The sequence below is a fragment of the Drosophila pseudoobscura genome, chromosome 2 (assembly GCF_009870125.1).
Source record: "Drosophila pseudoobscura strain MV-25-SWS-2005 chromosome 2, UCI_Dpse_MV25, whole genome shotgun sequence".
Classification (NCBI taxonomy): domain Eukaryota; kingdom Metazoa; phylum Arthropoda; class Insecta; order Diptera; family Drosophilidae; genus Drosophila; species Drosophila pseudoobscura.
This window is the reverse complement of record NC_046679.1, coordinates 1681199-1696305: the sequence shown is the minus strand read 5'-3', so window position 1 is coordinate 1696305 and position 15107 is coordinate 1681199. Positions and strand designations below refer to the sequence as shown.

General features: G+C 49.6%; 2 protein-coding genes across 2 annotated transcripts; one reads left to right on the top strand and one right to left on the bottom strand.

The window, feature by feature from the left end:
- Positions 1-256: 256 nt before the first annotated feature.
- chp (leucine rich repeat containing G protein-coupled receptor chaoptin) lies at positions 257-6343 on the top strand. The gene is made up of 15 exons (XM_001357530.3): positions 257-554; positions 867-1103; positions 1173-1886; positions 1946-2121; positions 2354-2488; positions 2573-2801; positions 2866-3475; positions 3541-3671; positions 3734-3990; positions 4050-4191; positions 4244-4602; positions 4675-5098; positions 5162-5403; positions 5463-5649; positions 5712-6343. Exons 1-15 carry the CDS (start codon positions 552-554, stop codon positions 5811-5813), a joined length of 3948 nt encoding a protein of 1315 aa, XP_001357567.3. The 5' UTR covers positions 257-551; the 3' UTR covers positions 5814-6343.
- A 638-nt stretch (positions 6344-6981) lies between these two features.
- Positions 6982-13971, bottom strand: LOC4800345 (probable 2-oxoglutarate dehydrogenase E1 component DHKTD1 homolog, mitochondrial). The gene is made up of 12 exons (XM_001357531.4): positions 13729-13971; positions 10891-11026; positions 10574-10754; positions 10262-10484; positions 9643-9804; positions 9463-9536; positions 8622-9383; positions 8135-8552; positions 7744-8067; positions 7487-7675; positions 7334-7419; positions 6982-7233 (listed from the first exon to the last, which is right to left on the bottom strand). Exons 1-12 carry the CDS (start codon positions 13865-13867, stop codon positions 7129-7131), a joined length of 2799 nt encoding a protein of 932 aa, XP_001357568.4. The 5' UTR covers positions 13868-13971; the 3' UTR covers positions 6982-7128.
- Between the last annotated feature and the right edge of the window lie 1136 nt (positions 13972-15107).

Genomic DNA, 15107 nt, shown 5'->3' with positions numbered 1-15107 from the left:
TTGAAAACCGAAATCCTCTTCCGCCCTATTCTTGTATCCATTTTGCTGGCCATATTCTAAACAACCGACCATCCATCCATCCATCCAACCACTAAAGTAATGCAGCAAATTAAGCGAAAGCGTGTGCGTGTGTGCTGTGCCCAATGGCCAAATGCAACGAAGGCGCCTCGGCGCCGCTGAGCATTCCCCGATATGTTACAATCCAATTAGCGAGGCGCGCCACTTGGCCAACCAACCTCCCACAGCCGATGGATGTTCCATGTTGCAGACGTGCGTGAAACGCGCATCGGTTCGGTCGTGTTTTTTCTCTTAACAGAAAGTCGAACTGAAATCGGCACGAGCGCTCAAGGACTACTCTGGCCAGAGGGCAGTGATAACAGCAACGCGAGTGTCCTGCGCAGGGATTAATCAGTGGGAATCGAACCGAGAGCAGAGCATCAGTGCAGCATCAGTGGAGAGTGGCAGCCGCATGTGTGAATTGAGTGGCAGCCAAATTGAATTAAGTCTGTTCTAAATGCCAATTATCGCGAGTGCCTAATCCAATTAACAAAATGGTGTGTATGCCACAACAGGAGATCCTGTTCAAAACTAATCGAATCGGGGAACTCCCATCCTCTAAATGGGGCTAATAATTTGATAAAAGGACATTCGATAGGCTACGCTAAGGAGAAGCCTCTCAAGCCCCTCAGAAGCCTTAGATTTAAGTCCTGCTGGTCTAGTCACCCCTGAACCCTTTCTCTAAGCGATAATGAAGGGGAGTTCTGGGCTTTGTGTGGTTAACGAAGCCAAAGATAGAGAAGGTTCCTCACATCCTTCATTTACAATCTTTACTTCTATCCATATTCTTTCTCATTTCCTCGTCCTAGGGTCTTGAGTTCTTCTTTAAGTTTGGCTATGCCTTCCTAACCATAACGCTCATCATCATGATCTGGATGTCGCTGGCCCGAGCCTCGATGCTCGATCGTGAGATGCAGGAGCGGCGCTACCCACCCTGCACCTACAACGTGATGTGCACCTGCTCCAAGTCCTCCACAGATCTAGGCATAGTCCACTGCAAGAATGTGCCCTTCCCCGCACTGCCACGCATGGTGAACCATTCAAAGGTGAGTGTATAAGAGGCTGCTCTGATGATCCCCCAATCTTGCAGTGATGACGATTCCTTTGGGGTATAGGTTTTCATGCTTCACATGGAGAACACAGGATTGCGCGAGATCGAGCCGTACTTCCTGCAGTCGACGGGTATGTATCGGCTGAAGGTTTCGGGGAATCATCTGACAGAGATACCCGACGATGCCTTCACGGGGCTGGAGCGTTCGCTGTGGGAGCTGATACTGCCGCAGAACGATTTGGTGGAGATCCCCTCGAAGTCGCTGCGCCACCTGCAGAAGCTGCGGCACCTGGACCTGGGCTACAATCACATAACGCACATCCACCACGACTCTTTCCGCGGTCTGGAGGACTCCCTGCAGACGCTGATCCTGCGGGAGAACTGCATCTCCATGTTGCAGACGCACAGCTTCACCGGGCTGCTCATACTGGAGACCCTCGACCTGAGTGGCAACAATCTCTTCGAGATTGATCCGAACGTGTTCGTGGACGGAATGCCGCGCCTGACGCGCCTCCTGCTCACCGACAACATTCTCTCGGAGATCCCCTACGATGCCCTCGGTCCGCTCAAGAGCCTGCGCACCCTGGACATCTCCCACAACGTGATCTGGTCGCTGAGTGGCAATGAGACGTACGACATCAAGGCCAGCACTAAGTTGAATCTGGATAATCTCCACCTGGAGTACAATCATATAGAGGTACTGCCGCCGAACTCCTTCAAATACTTTGACACGGTCAATCGGACGTTCTTCGATGGCAATCCCATTCACACTCTAAAGGTGGGTCCCCGGATGACCTCTGTCCTTTCCATCTGTTAATCTTTGCATTTGATTGGCAGGAGGATGCCTTCAAGCCGGCCAGGATAAGGGAGATCTACATGCGGTACTGCGGCCTCACGAACATTTCGCCGCAGGCCTTTGACAGCCTGGTGAACAGCCTGCAGATCCTGGATCTCTCCGGCAACAATCTGACCAAGCTACACCACAAACTCTTTAACAATTTCGATGTCTTGAGGTGAGTCAGGCACACCACCAGCACCCAGCCAACCAGACACCCACCCACCAACAGACCCTACCTAATCCGATTGTCAGCGGCCTCTAGGGCTTCCTCAATGTGTGCTAAGTGTGTGACCCGTTTCCGATTCCGATTTGCACACCGAAGAAGAATGCGAGGAAGAGGGAAAAGCCGGCGTAATAACCCATCCAACCACTCAACCCTCTGTTTCCTCTTTCTACGTCCGTAACAGGGTCATCAGCATGCGGGACAACAAGATCAAGATACAGAAACCCACCGAAACCTTTAACGCCGTGCACTACACGCTGCTCAAGCTGGACCTCAGCGGAGACCGCAATGATCCCACGAATCTCCAGACCCTGCGCAAGTAAGTACACCCCCGCACGGACCTGCTCCCACACACACACCCCTCCTTACCCCAGAACAACGTTTTGTATTTATTTTCAAAAAGTATGACCAGAATGCGGAACATGCGCTCGCTCTCCATCTCCCGGCTGGGAACCTCTTCCGTGGGGCCCGAGGACTTCAAGGATTTCGGAGTGGAGCTGGAGGATCTGCAGATCACCAGGGCCAGTCTCTCGGCCATACAATCGCACGCCTTCAAGCATGTGCGGGGTCTGAAGCGGTTGGACTTTAGTGAGAACGGAATATCGAGCATTGAGAATGATGCTTTCCATGAGGTTGGTCCTTGGAGAATCCCTCTCAGAAACATTTCGTTAACTTGGTTCCTTGGTTATCTTACAGATTGGTCACTCTCTGATTTCTCTGAAAATGTCGCATGGCTACTCGGGCAGTGCCCTGCCCGCGGAGCCCCTACGTCACCTCACTTCCCTCCAAGAGCTGGACTTTAGCAACAATCACATCAGCACCATGAGCGATACGAGCTTCCACTTCTTGAAAAACCTGCGAATGCTAGAGCTGCACGACAACCGCATCGAACAGGTCCTAAAGGGCACCTTCCAGGGCGACATTCACACCAAGCTGGAGGAGATCTCGCTGCGTTTCAATCTACTCAACTCAATCTCGCAGCACACCTTCTTCGATCTGGAGGCTCTGCGTAAGCTGCAGCTGGATGACAACAAGATAGACAAGGTCGAACGTCGGGCCTTTATGAATCTGGATGAATTGGAGTACTTGAGTCTGAGGGGAAATAAGCTGAACAGTCTCGCGGACGAGTCCTTCCAGAATCTGCCCAAACTGGAGATCCTGGACATGGCCTTCAATCAGTTGCCGAACTTCAACTTTGACTACTTCGACCAGGTCGGCACGCTGTCCAATTTGAATGTGAACGTCAGCCACAATCAGATCAAGCAGCTGATGTACAACTCTTCGTGGAGCGGAAGGAATGAACATGGTGGGAGCGAAGCCCTAACACCCTTCAGCGTAACTCTTTCTCAAAGGTTTTACTTTGCCTTGCAGGTGGCATGTACCACACGAACATCAAGATCTTGGATCTGTCCCACAACAATATATCCATCATTCATCCGGGCTACTTCCGTCCCGCCGAGATCTCGATGACACACCTCCATTTGGGCTACAACTCCCTGATGGTGGGTACACAATCTCCAACACACTTCCCAACAATCTATTTAAGATCACTTATTCTTTTTAGAACACCACTCGTGATGTCTTTGGCAACATGCCCAACCTCCAGTGGTTGGATCTGAGCTACAACTGGATCCACGAGCTCGACTTTGATGCCTTCAAGAACACTAAGAGCCTGCAGCTGGTATATTTTGGCCACAACTACCTGAGCGACATCCCACAGGATATCTTCAAGCCGGTACAAGGCCTGCGCATCGTTGACTTCTCGCACAATCATCTGAGGGGACTGCCCGACAACCTCTTCTATAATGGAGGAATGGAAAAGTAAGAGTTGCGTGAGGAACGTTTTACCATCTGAAGGTTACATTTAATTTACTTTACAGACTGGATGTCTCGCACAACATGCTCTTGAAGATCCCCTCTTCGTCGCTGTCTAGCTTGGCGGCTCTGACGCTCTGCGAGCTGCACTTGTCCAACAATTTCATCTCCACCATCCACAGCATGGATCTGTCCAATAAGTTTAGAGTAAGGCACACCCTCAACCATATTCTCAGCCATCTAACATGGCTCCTTGCAGTCTCTTCGCTACCTGGACATCTCTTACAACTATTTGCTACGCATCGACGATGCTGTCTTTGCCACGATGCCCAGGCTGGCCGTGCTCGATCTCTCTCACAATCGGGATCTCAAAGTAATGGACAAATCCTTCATGGGCCTGGAGAACTCGCTGATCAAGTTGGGCATGGAAAACGTGTCTTTGAGTACAGTTCCAGAGATCCGGCTAAAGTATCTGCGTGAGTTCCGACTGGGCTACAACGAGCTGCCCTCGATTCCGCAGGAGCTGGCCCACAATATGAGCAACCTGCGTATGCTGGACCTCTCCAACAATGATCTGACAAATGTACCCCTGATGACACAATCACTGCCTCATCTGAGGTCTGTTTAGCCATTCATCGGATCCCTCTATTAGACCTCTGACCTCTAATCGTTGTTTCTTTTCTCACACAGACGCCTCATGCTCTCTGGCAATCCGATCACGTCTCTGAACAACAACAGCTTCGATGGCGTCAACGAGGACCTCGAGATGCTGGATATATCCAACTTCCGGCTGCATTACTTTGAATACGGCTGTCTGGACTCCTTGCCCCATCTGCGATCCCTCAAGCTGACGGCATACTCCCATCTGGAGCACTTCAACATTCCCCATTTGCTGCGCCATCACTACAACATTCGGGAGCTGTGGATCGAGGCACCACAGCCGTTCACACGCATCGTGAAGAAGGGTTCGGGTCCCACCCAGGAGATGCAGACTCTGCAGCTGGGCAATCCGACCGATCTGCAGCGCGAGATGGAGGGACATCTGCCGTCGAAGCTGACGAACCTCACGTTCAGTGGTCCCCAGTTTGCCAGTTTGAATGAACACATCTTGAAGGTAGGCCTGTCATTGTAGTCCGTACTATAGCTACCCCTATGCTAAATGATTCGATTCTTTCAGGGCATGCGGTCTCCCTACCTCTATATGCAACTCTTCAACACCTCGCTGCAAGCACTGCCTCCGAACTTCTTCAAGCATATGGGTCGGGTGCGCAATATCTCGCTGGACATTCGCTACCAAAATCGCAACCTCAAGAAGATCCCCAATCCAAACACTGGTCAAGTGCCCTATCTGCCCAACAGTGTCTTCCTGACTGACTTGAAGATGTCCCACACGGATCTCAACTGTGATTGCGATTTGGGGTAGGACTCTCATGAGAACTTGCGTCATACTGTCACTATAATCGCTCTCTGTTTTGAAGATGGGTAGAGTTCTGGCAGCGCAAGCGTCGGCAGTACATTTGCTCATCGCAGACCTGGACCGACACCGTCTTCCGTACGTTCATGAACTCGCCCTGCCAGGTGTACGGACGCCACAACTGCGATGACCACGACGATGATCTGCGCGAGACGCGCTGCGAGAACAAGGGCGGTCAGCAGCTCATGGAGGTAAGCATTTGATCAATAAATCATCTGGATGTGCTACTAACCGACTAACTCTACTGCGAAAGGCCCTCAAGTTTGACCTGGAATGCGGCTGGGATAATGCCAATTGCCGGGAGGCCGCCTTCGTGGTGGTGGTCGTGTGCGTAGCCATGGTCTTCTGGATGTGACTTCTGCACTTTGCATATAAGACGTCCACCGACTTTTATAACATTCTAGAGCAAGTCTACGGCAGGCCGGTCATATAGATTCTTCGTTGGTAACCTGCCTGCCGTCTAGGGTTTAAGTGTGATGATGAGACTCTTGCCTCTTTTTAATCCTTTGTTAGTGTTTCTCTCAACCTTCTCTCGACCTTCTATCCGCTTTAGGGTCCTTGGCAACGCCTTATATGTAGTACCCACCTCCACCGCACCACCAAGCACTTGATACCACTACAATGCCATAGTTCACCGCAATGCACCTCACAGATCTATCTATCTCCCTAGCGTCTCGTCTCTCGCTTCCATGTATGTATACTTTATATTTGTAGTCCATCTAATTGAACCAATATAGTCCATCCATTGCATGTCTCTGCTGTACACTTCTTTTATAAGTTGGTTCACTTCGCTGCTTGAACGACTCCAAAATGAAAGTCTGTAAAATGTTTCATAAACATATAATAAATATTTACGGTAGGTTAAGTTCGTCCTGCTCTTTCTGGCTTTATGTCGTTCTTTTTTTTTCGGAACTTTACACTTGCAGGACATTAGGATTATTATGGGGCCACGGCGAGGGCCAGGGCCAGGGCGAGGGCCAGGGCGAGGGCCAGGGCGAGTACTTTTCTGCTACAGCAAATTATGTACACAATCTTTGGGCAGGCACCAGGGCTGGACCAGCCAACAAACAATTAAAACTTTATGGCTTAAAGTTTTTTTCCTCCCTCCTCCCACGATGCTTTTTCCATACGATAAATTATTGTGAAAGGCGGTGAGCGTTTCTCGCTCTACTTTCTACATTTCTCCACTTGTATTACCATACTCTAAAGTGGGATTACTACGGTTTTGTCTAGAAGTTTGCCAAGCAGACCAGGCAGCGGTATCGAAAGTATAGACTCCATAAGTGAGAGTATCCGAAGCAGAGTAGATGTAGCCATGTTTCTACTTTGTTTCTCTTAAGTATTCCTTAAGCAGTATGTATATAAGTCGGAATTGATAAGTTCTAATGACTATACCATATTATTTTTTAAACTGGAATTCCAGACTATATCCTACAGATTGCTCTCTGTATCCTTCCGTATCTTAAAGGGTATCTATAATTCTGTGACCTAACGCTAGACTGACTTCCCTTCGGGTTTTTATATATATTTTTTTGGCAGTTTTATTGAGCTAAAAGTACTTTGTGATATACGGACAGGCTGTGGCAGAGTACGAGTAGTCGTAGGAGCTTCAGGGTGGTTGCAGTGTGGCTGTGCGGCTGTGTGGGGCAGGCATGGGCATCCGGCTTCAACTAAAGTTCAAATGGGGCAGCAACAATCTCATCAACTTCCCGTTTATGCACTTTGCCGATGCCGGTGGCCGGGGTGGGGGCCTCGCAGCGACCGCAGTAGTGGAGCTGTACGGATGGAAAGTGGAAAGGGGAAGGTGGAGAGTGCGATTGTGTGAGAGCTCTTTTTGCGGCTGTTTGTGTGTGGGGGCGGAAGAAGACTTTTTACCTGTTGGCCAATTAAATTTTCAAAACGTGGCCGCACAAACGTCCAGGCGCCCATATTACGGTGCTCCTCCTGGCTCCAAACGAAGGCTGTGGACCGGAGAGGCATATAGTGGGGGGGAAGGAGTACGGAAAAAGTTTACGAAATGAAACTCACATTGCACGTGACCGTACTGGGCGAGCTGTGCCTGCAGCTCCTGCAAGGGGAATGGGCAGAGTGACTCCAGGCGCAGGATGGCCGTGTCGTAGGCCTGACGCTTCTCCCGCTCCTCCGCCAGAGCATAGTAGTGTTTCCCACTGCACAGGACGACCTTTCGCACCTGATCCGCCTGCACTTTAGTATCACCTAGAAGGCGAAGCAGAACAACTGATAATAAAGGAAACAGCAAGGCTGTAGGGATGACCTTTACGCACCGAGAACATTGTGGAAGAGCGTGCCCGGCTGGAAGTCCTCGTGCGTGGAGGTGGCTGCCGGCAGACGGAGCAACGTCTTTGGTCCCACCACCACCAATGGCTTGCGGAAGTTCCTGGCCAGCTGGCGCCGCAGGACATGATAGTACTGGGCGGGTGTGGTGGGGCTGACAATGTGCACATTGACGCTATCGCCATCTGCGGACGTCTCCTTGGAGTCGCACAGCTGCAGGAAACGCTCAATGCGGCACGAACTGTGCTCTGAGGCAGCGCCATCGTAGCCGTGCGGCAGAAGCATCACCAAAGCATTCGACTCCATCCATTTGGCTGCGGGCAGACAGAGAGAGAGATCAAAATGAGTACGAAATCGTGAGTACGGAATCGTGAGACTCACTTTCTCCCGAAACAATGAAGGCATCGATGATGATTTGGGCTCCATTCGCAAAGTCGCCGAATTGGGCCTCCCAGATGATCAGGTTCTGGGGATTGTCGATGGCCATGCCGTACTCGAAGCCCAGCACCGCCTCCTCCGACAGAATGCTGTGTGCCAGCTCCAGTTTGCCGCCGTTGCCGCCCTCCATGCTGTTCAAAGGAATGAACATCTCGTTGGTCTTTTGGTCCACCAGCATCGCGTGGCGGTGGGAGAAGGTGCCGCGCCCCACATCCTCGCCACTGATGCGGATATTGTGGCCCTGGTACATGAGGCTGCCCAGAGCCAAGGCCTCAGCAGTGGCCCAATCGATTTTCGATCCTGCCTCCAGCTTTTTCAGACGAGCACTCACAAAGGTCTTCTGTAGATGTGGATGGATGTTCTGGAAGAGGAAAGGGTAAGCCCTATAGATCAGCCCTATAGATGGACCCAATCCTTCAGTTAAACTCACAAAATCTGCGGGATAGCTCACGCTCTGTTGTCCTATAAAATGCAGTAGTCCGTAATCGACACCCGTGTCCCAGTACGTGAGCTCCTTGGACGGGGCCAACTGGAGGCCTGCCCATTGCTTCTCGAAGTACGTGGGCGGCGGCTGATAGCTGGGAGCCAGGGCCAGCTCCTCGCCCAGATATTTCATGTAGTTGTCCCTCATCTCCTTGGCCTGAGACTCTGACAGAACCTCCTGTTTGGCCAGCCGCTGTACATACAGATCTGGCACCGACTGTCGCTGATGGACAATCTGATAGACCAGCGGATTGGTGAAGGTGGGGTCGTCCAGCTCGTTGTGGCCCCAACGACGGAAGCAGTTGAGATCGATGAAGATGTCCTTGCGGAACTCTCGCTGGTAGCGGAAAGCGAGCTTACTGATGCGCGCCAAAGCCTCGGGATCGTCTCCATTGACATGGAAAACGGGAGCCTGAATGGACTTGGCTAGGTCGGAGGTGTAGGCCGTGGACCGACCGCGGTCTCCGGGCGTTGTGAAGCCCACCTGGTTGTTGACAATCAAGTGAAGGCTGCCGCCCACCTCAAAGTGCGGCACATAGGCCATGTTGAGGCACTCCTGGTTGATGCCCTGGCCGGCAAAGGCCGCATCGCCGTGCAGGATTACGTTGAGCACGTGTTGGCCAAAGGGCTGACTGTCAGGGCCGAAGGCGCCGTCCCCTCGTGTCTGCTGTTTGGAGCGGGCCTTGCCCATCGCCACGGGATTGGCAGCCTGGATTCACGATTTGAAGGATTCAAAGATGAAATTACAAACTTTGCGGCGTGTTGCTGTCTGAGAGCTGTCGGCTTACCTCCAGATGTGAGGGATTGCGCACCATGCTGAAGTTCAGCGGCCTGCCCAGCACCTCCAGCTGCTCGGAAACATCTGCAAGGGGCAAAGGGATTCGGTGTTTTGAATTTGATTAAATTACGCATACGACGGGGGGTCCGGGTGTGCCGTGTGTGCCGTATGGCGGAAAAGTTCCACTTACGGAAATGACTTATGACGTCCGACATGGCCTCGATGTCCTCGCCGAACTCCGATGCGCCGCTGAGCTTGCGGAAAACTTTCGCCGGCCGCATGTTGAGGAGCGCCGCCTGCAGCGGTGTTCGTCCTCTGTGGGGCATCGCCAGCACCACGTGCTCGATATTCGCTGTTGCCGATGGGGTTGGGTGTCGGCGATTGCATGTGGAAGAAGGAAAAGTTTCGGGGCAAAGCAGATTAGGGTTAAGTAAGCGTGCGCTGATATGTGAGCAGCCCCGAAAGGCCGAAAGGGGGCTGGGGTTATATCAGGTGTGAGGGCGTGACACGGCACGAAAGTTTCGCTACACTTCGCGGCACATAAATAGCGGCTAGCCGCAGCAATACTTTCAAAAGTTAGACTCCCATTTGGCTTCCCTGTTCATGTGTCGTGGGGTGCACATCTCCGAACAGATTTTTGGGATATCTCTCTGTCACCTCCCTGGGCTGTCAGGCCACAAAAGTTCCAGAACATTGAGTAGGGTGCGCGATATTTTGTCTCGCTAATCGGGTTTCAGAAGCAGAACAAACACTCTCCCAGCTCTCAGCTCGCAGTTCCTCCACTCCACACTTTACAGTCTTGGACTCACCTTGGACACTGTCGCGCAGGAGCTGCCAGAAGAAGGCCAGCATGGACTCGGCTCCTTCGCCGCCGTAGCGCTTGACGGTGGGAAACTTGAGGGCCATGAAATTATCCCAGGCCTGCGACTTAATTAAGAGCTCGGCGATTTCGCGACGCTCGGTGTCGGGCAGCTGGTGCTGCTGTTCCAGCGACTCGAAGTTCCTGGCCAGCCACTCGCGCTCCTCCAGGTTCTGTGGGGATCAGTATTCGGTCAGCGTACTCTCCATAAGGAAAGTGGTGTTGGGATTGCAGGAGGGGGGGCTGGCTGAAGGGCACTTACCTCGACATAGGAGAACTCGGCGCTGACTGCACTGCCGCAGTAAATGTCCTTGAGCAGCTGTTCCAGTTGGGCCACGTCCTGGGCCATCTGCGGACTACTTAAGAGGCCAGCGGTGCGCACCGTCTCCTGTGTCTGCAGTCCATAAAATGCGGGACTTAATTCCTGGAGCTCCTCTGTCCCACTGCCAGGGCCATAAAAGCAGAGACAAACACACGGCCAGAACCAGGACATCGTGTGACAATACAAAGAAGGAGAAACCAGAGGGAACAAAAAATAAATTATGACATTTGGCAGAAGGAGGCGTAGAGTACACCCACCTCTGGCCAGTGGCCACTGGCGCTTTGATGCTGATGGGATTTACGGTTGCCAATTTGTGTCCGTGCTGGCGGAAGGCTTCCACCAGACGGTAGACGTTGGCCTGTGCGTTCCGCGCCGCCCGCACCTCCTCGGCCACTGCGAACACATGCGTAAACAATATAAATTTCCCCCCACGTTATAAATTATTTAAAAAAGGATTCACGCGCAGCTCCCGCTCGTACCTCGCCCAACTGTACCGCCAACTGTAAGCGGCCTTTTGAATTTATTGGCCTTTTACTTTTATGATATTTATTCTTTTGCTTTTCACGCTTAGGTTCATTTTGATGGACTGTTGGACGATTGGGTCTGTGTACTTTCGAATGGTGTTTGCTCGGTAAATATGGCTTCGATATGGATCTGAATGTAAGGAGCAACAATGTGGAATGGGGTGGGGAAGTGGAAGTGGGAGAACATTTGCCTATCTAGGAAACGTCGGAAGCTCAATCAAGACGTTGCACAGAGAATGATGGTAAGGTATCGGCAGAATAGAATCTCTGACTCAATAAAGTCCTTCAAAGTGTTTAGCAACAGAATGCTTTCTGCCACAGAAGTGAGATTTTTCGATCCCCTTATTTTCCTACTATGGCGCTTCTTTTGAAGAGTGTTCTATCCTGTTCTCTATTTAGGGCATATCAAATTCGTTTATTTTCCTGGGAGAACCAATACCCGTTACGGATGAGAAATGGCAATTGTTGTTTTTATTGGTTCCCTTCTGTTTTTTGGTTTTTTTTGCCATTTTATTCTCTGGTTGGGCCATTGACAACTCGTTGGCTGTTTAGGTGTTTACGTGCCAAAGTGTTATCCTGCTTAGAGGATTTATGCGATGACGCATATCACTCGATTACAGGACCCTCTTTTTAGCCCCGAGTCGTGGGTTTACAGGACCCCTCCGCAGAGGCAGTCATAGGTTGCAGGACCCCTTGGGCTCATCCCCACCTTCGTGGGGTCGTCGTCAGCTGGCGTTTGAATTTCCTACAGAAATTTATGCAATTTGCACACAACATTTCGGTGATAAATCAATTTAATGTGGGCGAGAACCGGACAGGAGCACGACGAATGATGAATGAATATTTGCGGCGACAACATTTCAACTTGGGCGTGCAAATATTATTGGAGTGGCGCCTCAAGAGCCAAAGGATAATGGCCTTGCTGACGGATATGCAAGCGAACAAGGACAAATGACGAACAGTGAGATCCATCCCGGAGTCCTGACGGGGGGGCTGGGACTGGGGCTGGGGTGGTGGCAGGGGTGGTGGCTGTCAAGTGAATTAAACCGGACACGGCGGCAGAAACAGACCAGAGGCAGCAGGAGCTGCCAGAGCAGAGTCTCGGGCAATGGAAAGTCTTGTCTCTTTGTTTCAGTCGCCAGTCAAATGAGGAGGCTAACGCAGAAGCTGGATCCAGGAGGAGCACTGCTGGCCGGGGTCTCGATAAGCCCTCAATTGTGTTCGCAACGGATGCAGGACGAGTCACAAAAGAGTTCCAATTTTTCGGGCACTTCTTTTGTTCGTTGTCCGGCCGTAGAGACACCCCGGTGCGAGGATAGAGGTTGGGGCTCTATCTGCTGGGTGGAGCAGTTTCCTCTCTTGTCTTCTCTTAATTAGTGCAGTTTGATAGGGAGACCCTAGGGGGCCTTTATAATCTTTAGCAGCTCTAAATAGCCTCCTGCTCTAATAGCCAGCGCTGCCTATATATTCTCAAGTTTATCAGATTTCACATCAGTGAAAACATGTGATAAGCCCCATACCCCAAAGATTAGGAGTGCTAGGTAACACAGAAAAAGCATAAAGTACCAGAAATCGAGTTCAAATCGAGTCCATATGAATACCTTTTAAAAAGGGGCTGCTAAGAGTCCATTAAGAAGAATATTTTATTTGAATTTATACAGAAAATTAGAGGAAAAAGTTCTGTACGTGTGGAGTACTGTTTAAGCTGAGAGTCTATTATAAGGGGCCTCCTATTCGGGGAAGGTACACATAATTTGGTTGAAAGCTGTTCCAAAGTAATACAATATACCCCTGGCGCTCTAAAGATTACCGGGTACAAATATTCCACTAGTAAAAACACATAAAAACCACCGAAGAAATATTCCACTAGCCAGCCCGCAGGAGTCGTATAAACGGAGGCACCGACAATAAATTACAGAGATTACTCCAACAGGTTGCGTCGAACATGCTCGATGGTCAGCTGCAGCTGAAGCTGTATTGTGTTTGATTTCTCCTTAAAGTTTTTGCTTTTGCAGGCGGAAATTTGTTAAAGTGGGAACACGCGATAGAGACAGATTAGCAGGAAAAAGCAGCAGTAAGATGTCGTTTTTTTTTTGTTAACAGAGCACAAGCTTTGTGTACATATGTACATATATTACAGAGTGTGGACCAACATGTTCGATGTGCACTTGCAGCCACCACAAAAGATTGAGTTTGAGATAGAGTTTTTGTTTGACTTTTGGTTCTGGTTTTTGCGTTTACCCACAGCAATTTGTCTTTGATCTTTCCTTTTCCCCTATCTATGTATTCTTTCTTATTGTTTTTCTGCTCTCTCCCTGCTGTTTTTCTTATTGCTTTGAGGTTTATTTTGGGTCAGCTGTTGTGCTCTCACTGGTTTCTGGACAGGGGGAGCGGTCAAGCAAAGAGTTTTCTCTTTAGTTTTTGTGTAAATTCCCACTGTTCTTTTGTTTGTTTGATTTTATTGAAAGAGGTACTGGTTAACCTTATCGATGCGATGGTTATTTACACGGATGGATGGAACTTTTATAATTGAAGTCTTGGCAACACTTGTGAACCGGCAGTGGAGATTACCTTGATAGTCGCGCTTGGGAATCGGTTTATAACCCCAGACGCCCTTTTCGCTGTGATAGCACCGCTGTGGGCGTGTCTGCGCGAAGAGCAGGGCCGCGAATCTGGTCTCCGCGTGCGAAAAGCAACGTAGCATTTTCATTGATTAAACGGGGAGCGTATCACTTGATGAATACGGGATTGAAAAGCCGCCGCCGGTTGCCGTTCGACTAAGAACTGAAATTAAATGGGATTTGTTGTGGAGCCCGGACCCCCACAGAGTAGTATTCCAGTGTGCTGATAAGCAAACTAAGAGAGAGTGAGAGTGATAGTGCGTGAGCGTGGAGAGCAATGTGTTTTTGAGAAGAGATAGAGAGCGAGAGAGCAAGAATGGAAGTGATAGTATGCCAGAGCGCAAAAGCTTTCCGGTAGCTTTCTGTTCGATCGCTGTTATCTCGTACCGGTTATGTTAGTTAACATGCTGATGCTAACAGCTGTTGTCGCCAGGTGTCTCCACCACCTGTAACTTGGAATATGTACATAGTTTATATGCCACGATTCTGAACGCCACGGTAATGAGGCCTAAAACACGACTAACAGCATGTATGTCGAAAGTATTTCTTATCGGGGCACCACAGCAAAGCTGATAATGCACTATGTTCACTGGTCATTAATTGATAGTTTTGTGGGAGCTAAAAAGGGGGTTTACTAACTATGAAAAATGTGTCGTGAAATAAAAGTAGTTACAATTTTGTTGGGTTTTTTAAAATTTTTATCAATGCTACTCTTTGGACTAATTTCTTAGTAATTATATAGCAATTGTAGTGTCTATACAAAAAGGAATACATTTGAATACATTTTGTATATTAATACGTCTCGTATTGGTACTGGTGTTGTACATAGGCATCTTTAAAACTATTTCCATTTCACTGAATTTTAAATTAAAATTCCAAGAGTTTTTGATGATTTTGTCTTGAGTTCTTCCTTAAAGATAAAGAACTCTAGAATGAAAACTTTCACATTTACCCTCTTGCTCATTATCTACCACAAAGCCCTCCCACACACATTCCTCACGTTTATGGATCTTCCACAATGAAGACCCTGACATTTTCATGGCCTAATGAAATCAATCTACATAGACCGTAGACCGTACATCACCATTCATAAAACTTAAGCTGCAGCGGAAATGCCGTTTGACGAGCGAGTAATGGGTCATTGTCTATAATTATAACGGGAAGTGTTTATATGTATGTATATACTCTCATAGGAAGGGACCACAAAATGGCCGCGTCATGACGAACCCAAAGTGTGATTAACTGTAATGGAAATGAATCACAAATGGCAGTAGAGACCACAGTCAACAGAGAGAGAGAGAGAAAAAGAGTGTGGAAGGGAATAAACAA

Bases quoted from the DNA above. Each gene is read 5' to 3' on its own strand.
- chp (XM_001357530.3), top strand. The intron at 1,887-1,945 runs GTGGGTCCCCGG...TTTGATTGGCAG, and splicing joins ATCCCATTCACACTCTAAAG to GAGGATGCCTTCAAGCCGGC. The intron at 5,099-5,161 runs GTAGGCCTGTCA...CGATTCTTTCAG, and splicing joins TGAATGAACACATCTTGAAG to GGCATGCGGTCTCCCTACCT.
- LOC4800345 (XM_001357531.4), bottom strand. From the start codon at position 13,867: ATGAAAATGCTACGTTGCTTTTCGCACGCGGAGACCAGATTCGCGGCC. The intron at 11,027-13,728 runs GTAATCTCCACT...ATGTGTTCGCAG, and splicing joins TCCCAAGCGCGACTATCAAG to TGGCCGAGGAGGTGCGGGCG. The intron at 10,755-10,890 runs GTGGGTGTACTC...TGGCCCTGGCAG, and splicing joins CCAGTGGCCACTGGCCAGAG to TGGGACAGAGGAGCTCCAGG.